The sequence below is a fragment of the Macrobrachium rosenbergii genome, chromosome 3 (assembly GCF_040412425.1).
Source record: "Macrobrachium rosenbergii isolate ZJJX-2024 chromosome 3, ASM4041242v1, whole genome shotgun sequence".
Lineage (NCBI taxonomy): Eukaryota > Metazoa > Arthropoda > Malacostraca > Decapoda > Palaemonidae > Macrobrachium > Macrobrachium rosenbergii.
This window is the reverse complement of record NC_089743.1, coordinates 46,730,416-46,739,643: the sequence shown is the minus strand read 5'-3', so window position 1 is coordinate 46,739,643 and position 9,228 is coordinate 46,730,416. Positions and strand designations below refer to the sequence as shown.

General features: G+C 37.2%; 2 protein-coding genes across 2 annotated transcripts in view; one reads left to right on the top strand and one right to left on the bottom strand.

Moving 5' to 3' along the window:
- Positions 1-1,488: 1,488 nt before the first annotated feature.
- On the bottom strand, positions 1,489-9,064 carry LOC136855080 (cytochrome P450 2L1-like). The gene is made up of 10 exons (XM_067131885.1): positions 8,901-9,064; positions 7,076-7,175; positions 6,800-6,933; positions 5,309-5,527; positions 4,881-5,083; positions 4,618-4,735; positions 3,609-3,789; positions 3,014-3,131; positions 2,495-2,639; positions 1,489-1,692 (listed from the first exon to the last, which is right to left on the bottom strand). Exons 1-10 carry the CDS (start codon positions 8,977-8,979, stop codon positions 1,508-1,510), a joined length of 1,482 nt encoding a protein of 493 aa, XP_066987986.1. The 5' UTR covers positions 8,980-9,064; the 3' UTR covers positions 1,489-1,507.
- The window catches only part of LOC136851122 (uracil-DNA glycosylase-like), a 190,614-nt gene continuing 190,363 nt past the window's right edge, over positions 8,978-9,228 (top strand). The window contains exon 1 of the mRNA XM_067125093.1: positions 8,978-9,073. Coding sequence (XP_066981194.1) covers positions 8,978-9,073 — 96 coding nt within the window. The remainder of the gene's footprint in view (positions 9,074-9,228) is intronic.

Genomic DNA, 9,228 nt, shown 5'->3' with positions numbered 1-9,228 from the left:
CAGCCTATCTCTACCAAAACCACCACGGACTCCCCACCTGACCACGCTTTCTTCACCTATACCAACCCCTTGCTATCTGTACCTTTACAAACCCCCACCCAATCCCCAAGACCACAAAACAATAAATGACTTTTTAAAAATTGTACAGAAAGTAATATATTAAATAAGTATTTTGTGTTCTGTCAGCTGTAGATTTTAATTAATATTTATTTATTTATTCATTCATCCATTTACTTGGCTGCTATTATGCCCAATTATCATTAAGATGTTGGGCCTAATATCAGTGAAACACTTATCGGTCGAATAAAACGTCGATAATTAAACCTTATCTTGAGATTTCAGTCTTAAAGAAAAATACAATGGTCAATTCAATATGACCTCAAAGCATGACATTTGGCATTTTCATTTCTCTGATTGTTCTCTCTCTCTCTCTACTCTCTCTCTCTCGTCGGGTTCTCTCTAATAATAATAATAATAATAATAATAATAATAATATTTTACAATCATACGGTTCTCTCTCTCTGATAAAATGATAATCATGATTTTATAAAATTTTTTTCTAAAAAATAATCAGGATGATATAATTTTGTGTTCTCTCTGTAGATAATAATAATAATAATAATAATTTAATAATAATAATAATAATAATAATAATTAGAATAATAATCCTTCATATTAGTAAACACTTGCACATTCGAATTTCTCTCATGTAAATGGCATTCCGGTATTCAAGCAAGGAGTCTAGTCACCAGTAGCCTGTCATTTATGCAGACGGTGCAAAGGAATAGCGTCCATCTTTATCTGTTTCCAACACTTTTAACCAAACTTCACCTCCATGGGGAACAATTAGCTCAATAATTCCAGCGTTAACTCTAAACACTCTTCTGTTTCAGAGCTTCTGCAGAACTATGCTGTTTTGGCCTAACGGAATCTACTCTAATAATGAAAGTATACAGGCTCTAGTCTAGAGTGTCCCGTTTGTAATACAGTACTTTTAGTTTTCTGTAAAACTACTGTGACGGCTTTGTCTGTCTGTCCGTACTTTTTCTGTCCGCCTTCAGATCTTAAAAACTACTGAGGCTGGAGAGCTGCAAGTTGGTATGTTGATTGTCCACCCCCCAATCATCAAACATACCAAATTGCAGCCCTCTAGCCTTATTAGTTTTTATTTTATTTAAGGTTAAAGTTAGTCATGACTGTGCGTCTGGCAACGCTATAGGACAGGACACCAGCGGGCAGATCGCTGAAAGTTTCATGAGCCGCGGCTCGTACAGCATTATACCGAGACTTCCGAAAGATAGATTTATTTTTGGTGGCCTTGATTATACGCTGTGTACAAAACTCGATTGCGCCGAAGAACTTCGGCGCATTTTTCACTTGTTTTGTTTAATGAAGGCAATCATGGTTTGTTTTTGGCACAAATGTGGTATTATGATATCTCAAAACTATTCCTTTACTTTTAAGGCAGGCTGTAGAATAAGACAAATAAGTCATCTAATCTTTATTTTCAAGTTCTCTTCGTCAGTACAACCTCATATGGTGGGATAAAGCTAAGGATGGGTTGGAAGGGATCAGGTTCCAAAGAAATAGAACCTCCCTTAGGGGGTGAAGCGGTGAATCTCTGGAAGAGACAAGTTGCGAAGAGGAACAGCTCCATTCTGGCTAAGCTCTCGCCCAGACATTGGCGTCGCCCTGTGAGCAGATACAACGGGTCATGATATCAGTGTTAATACTTTTTTTTTTCTTGTGAAAGGGGGGTTCTTGGCAATATCAGTTTCCGTTGTTCTGAATTTAAATTGCTTTATGATTCTGCTGGACAGTGAGAACCTCCAAAGTGAGTAATTGCTAATCATGCATTTCCAAAAAGCTTAGTCACCTTGAAAAATTTATATTCTAACTGAATTCTGCCACTACAATTTATTTCTAGGAAGAAATGCTCCACAGAACACTGTTTTATTGCTTATAGGAAATTGCTTGCAGTAATAATACACTAAGAAATAGACATTTGCTCACCGGAGCAACGACTGGCCTCATGAACTTTTCCGTAGTAGTGTCACTTTGAATAGTTTTCATGTTCTACTTCACATTTCTAACTTAGGTTCGTCCTGAGGCTAGTTGTTTCTTTGAATGAGTATAGGTCTATTTCTAAATGTACTGTTCCTGTAAGCAATGTCTTATAAACAACAGAAACAGTCTTTTGTGAAGCATTGCCTCCTAAAGATAAGTTATGGGGAGAATTTAGGTAGAGTACAATATTTTCAAGATGACTTAGATTTTTTAAATGCATATTGAGCAATTACACACTTTGGAGGCTTAGATATTCAGGCATAATCATATCATGTAAAATATCTAAATGGAAGTTAAATTATTAATATCTATTAAGAAACACAATAGAGCACTTATTTGAAAGTTTAGAATTAGAACTAAGCCTAATTCACCAGAATCCATTAAAGCAGTCACAGAAAGAGCTAAGACTTTGACAGAAGATGCTAACCGAGGGAAAATGGAAGGAAGCCATCCTTCTTCGTGATGACTTTGCCTTCTTTGTCTAGGAAGTGTTCGGGGTAGAATTCCTCAGGTCTCTCGAAGTATTTCCGGTCTCTGTGGCAGCTCCTGGCACTCGCGAAAATTGTAGTGTTCTGGGGAAGAGTGGTGACATAGGTCACCATTTATAACAGGAATATAAAACATTTAACTAAAAACTGAATACTTTGCATTTAGGCTATAAGGTGAAGCAACAGAGTTGAGATTTCAAGTTTCAAATTCCAAACTCTCGTGACATTGCCACAGATGGTTTTTTGTTAGATTAAGTCGGTCTTGCGCACCTTTTTAAAGAGAATTTTATATTAGTAATGTCTTAAAAATCATCAGCATTTATGTAAGACGTGTTGCCATCTTAAATATTTTTATTCTAGATAGATTTTAGGCCTGCAATCGTACCATTGTTTTTGTAGTTGACTAAGGTTACATGTTAGTCGCAAACAGATCTGACCGGTGATGTTGAAAGACATACCTTAGGCAACCGGTACTTGCCCACTTGGATCTCTTCTGTGGTTGCGTGCATAACGCCTACAGGCACGAACGAGGAATACCTCATTACCTCGAGTAAAACTGCCTCGGTGTATGGCAGTCTGAAAATCAACAGTTAAAACATAAGCCAAGTTCCCCGTTAGAATTACCAACACAGATTAGCAAAACCGAATAAATAACCAAGTAGGTATATTCCAAGAAAAAGTGAAGCATAGGAATAACGCATTTCAAGGAAGAATTGGGCTCTTTAATTTCCTAGTCTAGTCTGACCTGGCATAAGACTAACTGGAGTTATTGAATTCCAACCTGGTTTTTCCTGAATTCCAACTTGTCTTTTCAATCTAAATCTTCCTTTAATCTAAGCTACTTTTTCTTGGGACTCCAGCATATTTATTTTTACTGACAGACTACAGGACTCCAACATGCTTATTTTGTTGCTGGACTACAGGATTTCAACGTGCTTATTTTACTGTTAGGTTATAGAATTTGAACATAATTACTTTATTGCTAGACTCTAGGATTTCGACATATATTAGGCCTACTAAACTTTAATATAACTTTTCACGTAGCACGCTAACCTGTCCTTATCCTGGAGAGAAGGGAGTGTGTCCCTTGGAACCACCTCATCAATTTCCTTCTGCATTTTCCTCTGTATTTCTGGATGGGTGGCCAACAGAGCAATCAGCCATCGGATGGTAGACGAAGTCGTCTCGCTCCCTGCACCGAAGAAGTCGCTGAGGGTTATGACCAGGTTGACGTCTGAAAGTTGAAAGGATTGATTTTGATCTGTCAAGCCAAACACATGGGCACTTTCGGCCATTCGGCGCCTAAAGGCCGCCACTAACGTTCATGGATGCCTGCTCAGGTGTGCCTGCAGAGTCGACCTGCGCACGCACACCTAAATGTTAATATGGACAACCTGCATAGTTTTTTTCTGCCTGCCCCTGGCGACCTGAGCAAAGGATTCTCAGTTGATATGCCTGCGTCGAAACGACCTGCGCAGGCGCACCTGAACGTACCCAGCGGCCTTAAGATTGTAAAGAGAGGGAGTTGGAGTGGTTAGACAGCGAGATAAAGACACCCAGGAGATAAAGATAAAGTAAAAGGATCTTAAGGTGGAACTGACAGAATATCCCACAACTGCACTAATAATAATGTTGGAGAGGTTGAACAGTTAGTCTGAAGAAAGGAACCAGGAATGGAGGTAAAGTAAGAGACTTAAATGTGGGTGCAGCTAGGAGCCGAAGGGGGCTGCAAAAAAAGAAAAAAAAAACTTTATTAATGGCCACGGTGCACCACTTGAGGTGCATTGACAGCACCATCCCCTAATGGGGAACATTGAAGGAAAAACTTGGTATAAGTTACTCTAAATACAAATCCAAGGTGTAAGTGAATAGACAAATTTTTCACAAACTGAGAATAATTCAAAGTATTAGTATAGTTGCTAATTTGGCTCCATCGAGCATATACATCATTATTTCTAGAATGACAAATTTTAATTTGGTCAAGTCAATCTTTTTTATATATTATATATATATATATATATATATATATATATATATATATATATATATATATATCACTCACAATCTCCCTTGAATATGGTATTAAGGCCTCTCTCTTTCTGAATTTGTATGAGGTAGGCGTCTATGTAATCCTTGGGATTGTTTGGGTCCAGCGTCTTCACGTGAGTCTCTATAGTTTCCTGAAAAACAGAAATAAATCTAGTATTGTTTTCCCATGAAATTCTGATATGAAAAAGTAATGAGATCGATCTCTTAAAGCATTAAATCTAGTTTTTGAAATGGTTATATTAAATGGTATAAGGGATACTTGTCGAAGATACTTACAAGCATGAGGTTTTTGAATTCTTCCATATTATCGTAGATTACATTCACCTTGAACACTTTCTCGAGGACAAATCTTGGTAGTATTTTGACTAGTTGTGGAAACATATCCAGAACCTGGATTCTCCCTTGGACTAACTCTATGTTTTGTCTGAGGTTGGCATTAAATTTTATTATTTCTTGGTCATCCGTGTTGTACCTTATATCTAGATGAGGTAAAAAAAAAAACGAAAATGTCTAATTAACACTGTCCTTGCATCTTTGTATTTTTACCTCTTCTTCTTCTTCTGAACTCAGGTATTCAGCATTGCTCATTATCATTTATATCTCTCAACAGGGCTAGCTAAGCACCCCCACTTAAGAAAAGGATTTGAGCTGCAAGATATGTTTTTATACAAACCAAAAAATAAAGAAAAGTAGTCATCATATACTTGCTACGAGCTTCCAGATGACGTTCAACACAGCGACGTTGAGACACCAAGATATTTCTATAGGTTTCCCAGCCGTCCGCTCGAAAGTCTCTACAAGGTTTTGAGCCTCGTACTGGATGACTCCCTCGAGGGATGACTTTCCCATGCCGAAATCCTTCAGGTGTCTGAGGGCGAACCTCCTGCCCTGTACCCAGACATCGCCGACTGCACTTACAATTCCTAAGTAAAAGACAGTTAATGAGACATTAAGCCACAGGAAATTACGTGCGTCCATGTCACCGGTTTTACGCCTGGTGTAAGCAAATCCAGTTTCTTCCAGACATTTTGTCAACGCGTGCAATTTCAAGTTATCTTGTTACTGCCCCATTCTGCTGTCACTACTGATTCTATAATGACAACAATAAATCATCTCATCACCCATGAAAGCGTGATCTCATACTTCGTCACACATAAACACGCTGAAATCCTTTAGTTATTTCACCAAGAACAGATTATCCAACTGAGCAGTAGTAGTGGTCAAAGAGCAATGAGGCTGATTTGCGCGGTCAAACGACTTGTCCAGCCCAGCTTGCCCGACATGTGTTTGAAGTGAAATTTGACCTTGTGAATGGGGTATTTGGTTGGCAAATGGTTTGAAGGAAGTCCAGCGCTGCCTGGTTTTTGTGGGAGGGGCCTAAGTTATCCACATACTTCTCTGCTTCTCAACTGCACGAGCAGCAAGACTCACACTGAGGTGGGATTTGGTTTGACCGTGTGATACCTCTTCTAAGCTATTGACGAACAACTTGGGCAACCAGGTAGAACAAACAGTGTAAATGAACCTTTACACAAGTTTTGTGAGTGTTATCTTTAAAGCTAGTGTATATTTTTGTCACAACTTTTCTTTTTATCAAAAGAGCAGGATTTTTACATTAACTGCGGGACCGCAATTTTGTGTAGATGACGATGTAAATAGCTTATTAAAGAGAAAACTGTTTGTTCTGTTAGGATATAGCCTATCATCATTGGCGAATTGTCTGCAATATGTTTCGTGAACACAATAAACAGATATGGTACTAACAGTTCATCATACCGTATGTTGGAAACCAAATATTGTGCACACTTCTATAAAGTACTAAAGTTCGAATATTTTTACATTTCCTATGCTAATACTCAGATTTGTGGTTGAATTCTCGCTCTTGCTTTTAATTAAACCTTAATTATTCCATTACTTCATCCCAACTAAAATCTAGACTATCATAATGTTGAAAGGCTGGAACGTAGTTGTGGAAATGAGTAATGAAAAGTGATGAGGGAAGAGATAAGTAAACAACGTGGTAATGAGTCGGAAACCTGTGTCATATATTTATGCTTTGACTTAGGCCTAGAAATGGAAAGCATCTGCTAGATATCTTAAAGTATATTATATGCAAAAATGAAGCGCCAGGCATTTGTAATAGTTTGGTGAAAAGTGACTAGACCGTTACCGTTAAGAAACGACAAGAAACTTACCTCCGTTTTCGTGAAATTTAACTATATCGAAAGAAAACAGGTAAGGCCTTCCCTGACATTCAGGCCTATTGAATGTGGTCTTTATCAGCTCGTAGTCGCAGAAGCCGACAAACACATGGCTGCCAATTTTCCAACTGCCGAGATAGAATGTGATAAAATTAATAGAACATAAAAACGATACTGGAAAGTGAAATTGGTGTGTGTGTGTTCATTCAAAAGACCGGAACCAGATTGTTACTTTATCAGTAGGAAGAAGAAAGCCTTTCGAATACTTACGTAAATATATCTCCATATTGTTCCCTCAGATCACTGATGATTTTTCGGGTATTATTGGTATAGAGAGGGACATACCCAATGATTGGGAGACCCCACCGTCCTGGAAAAGGCGATTGCGTAATTTTTTAATATCCAAATATTTAAGATATTAAATATTTTCAAGCGGGATTTTCGTTACAATCGTACCAGCGCAGCAATAGGCCTAACCAGACTTGGAATTAACAGAAATGTCAGCTGAATTTTAAACACCATCAAATAACTTTTTATACTAAACAGGTAGAGTTTTTTTTAAGATCTTATTATTCCGGGGACATTTTGATCCGTAATGAACTTATGTTTTATTTTTGGAACAAAGAACCAAGCAAGAGTATTCTGACATTAAAGCTGCAAGAGCTTGCGGATGAAATTCGTTTTTAGAATATATGATTGGGCCTCTCTCTCTCTCTCTCTTCAACAGATACTGAAGGTTTTGATGAAGATGCTTTTTTATTTGAAAAGTGTATAAAAACTAAACCAGTGGACTATCATATTTTGCCCTGTCCCCAATGATAGAGCTACCACACCTTCTAAGCTGAGGAAAGAACTTTCTTTGGAGAGCAGTTGTTACTACAGTAGTATTATATTGCCTCCGTTACAAGAGAACAGAGCTCGGGGCCAGGTTTGTAAGAACCAGTGACCTTTTTTTTTTTATGACATTCTTATCGACAACACGTATCATCTAAAATCCATCGCTTTGTTATCAGATTTACATATTATCTCAGTAGTCAACCTTGGAAGAGAACACAAGAATCATTAAAGTTCAGTGGCTAACTGTGTCCCAAACCATAGACCTATTCAAGCTCGATGAAGTTGTTATGTATTAAATACAACATAACAGTAACTTCAGACTCCTAGAAACACTATTTTGTAATGATTCATGTCTAAACATGAGTTACTGATTAGCAGGAAAATCGAGTAGAAATTTTAGTTAATATTTTAATTAAAAAAAGAAAAAACATACGATGATATATGTATGAAGACACAAATTTACCAGAACGTGATGTCGCTAGTCGAAATTTAATGTAGGAAAGCAGTCATTTACCAGGTTATTTCACTGAATGGATTTATTATTATTATTATTTGTTAGCAGAAGAACATAAAAAAAAACTGATGCTGGTTTTTTTTATCACATGGACGGATTGAAGGTATCTCTTCACTGAATTCCCATGAAAAAAATATAAATTGAAGGTTTCTTCAATAATTATAGGCATACCGAGGGGAATAAAAATGAGCTATAAATAATTCAAGGAAAAATCTTAGAAAAAACATCTTTCAGCTTTTACTCGTGCTATCAAATTCCACTTATCTAGAGATGCTTGTCCCTTCAGACGAACCCAGCTGATTTGATTTTCCTCTGAGTGTGATGATTCAAGTATTTTGTAGCCTTTTTTTAAAGTATGAGATTGATCTTATTTTGTGGTTATTAGCTTATAATAATGTTAATATCAATAGGCTTTTCTTTTGAGTGTATTGCTATGAGAGAAATTAAATCTACATGAAACGCGTCTGAAACTAATCCCCAAGGACATACAGATTTATTTTTTACAAAGCTAAAATCTAGAAAATTTAATGTAATTTTTTAGTAGCACGAGTGTTATACATAAGAGCCAATGATTAATCAAGTCAAAGACAAGACCAAAATCTGTAGGAATAGGCTTAAGTATAGACATATTCAGTTTCATGGGTGTTTTAGATGTGTCTAATTAGCTCTATAAAGACATCAAAAGCACTTAGAAACCCTAAAAACCTGGTTCTACCCAATCTAGGTCACACTAGGACAAATTACCTGGTGGAAGACCGCTTGGCTTCTTGGTCAGCCAGTAGAGTAGGCCTAGGAACAGAACAACCAACGTCCATGTCAGCATGATTCCGGATGTTATAACTCTCTCCCTTGCTGTAGCTCAGTGTCGAACAGACAAAAAAGAAGCTACCCTTTCATCGCTGGGTTTTATAGTGCTGGTGCTGGCTTATCTACTGATTTTGTCTGCTGATTTGTTTAGATTCAGATGTAAGCATATTATCTCTCGCGTATCACGTGAAGTGCAAAACATCTCATGTTTAATCCGTCATAAATGTAAAGCATTTCAGGTATATTTTAGGTCTAAAGGCAAATA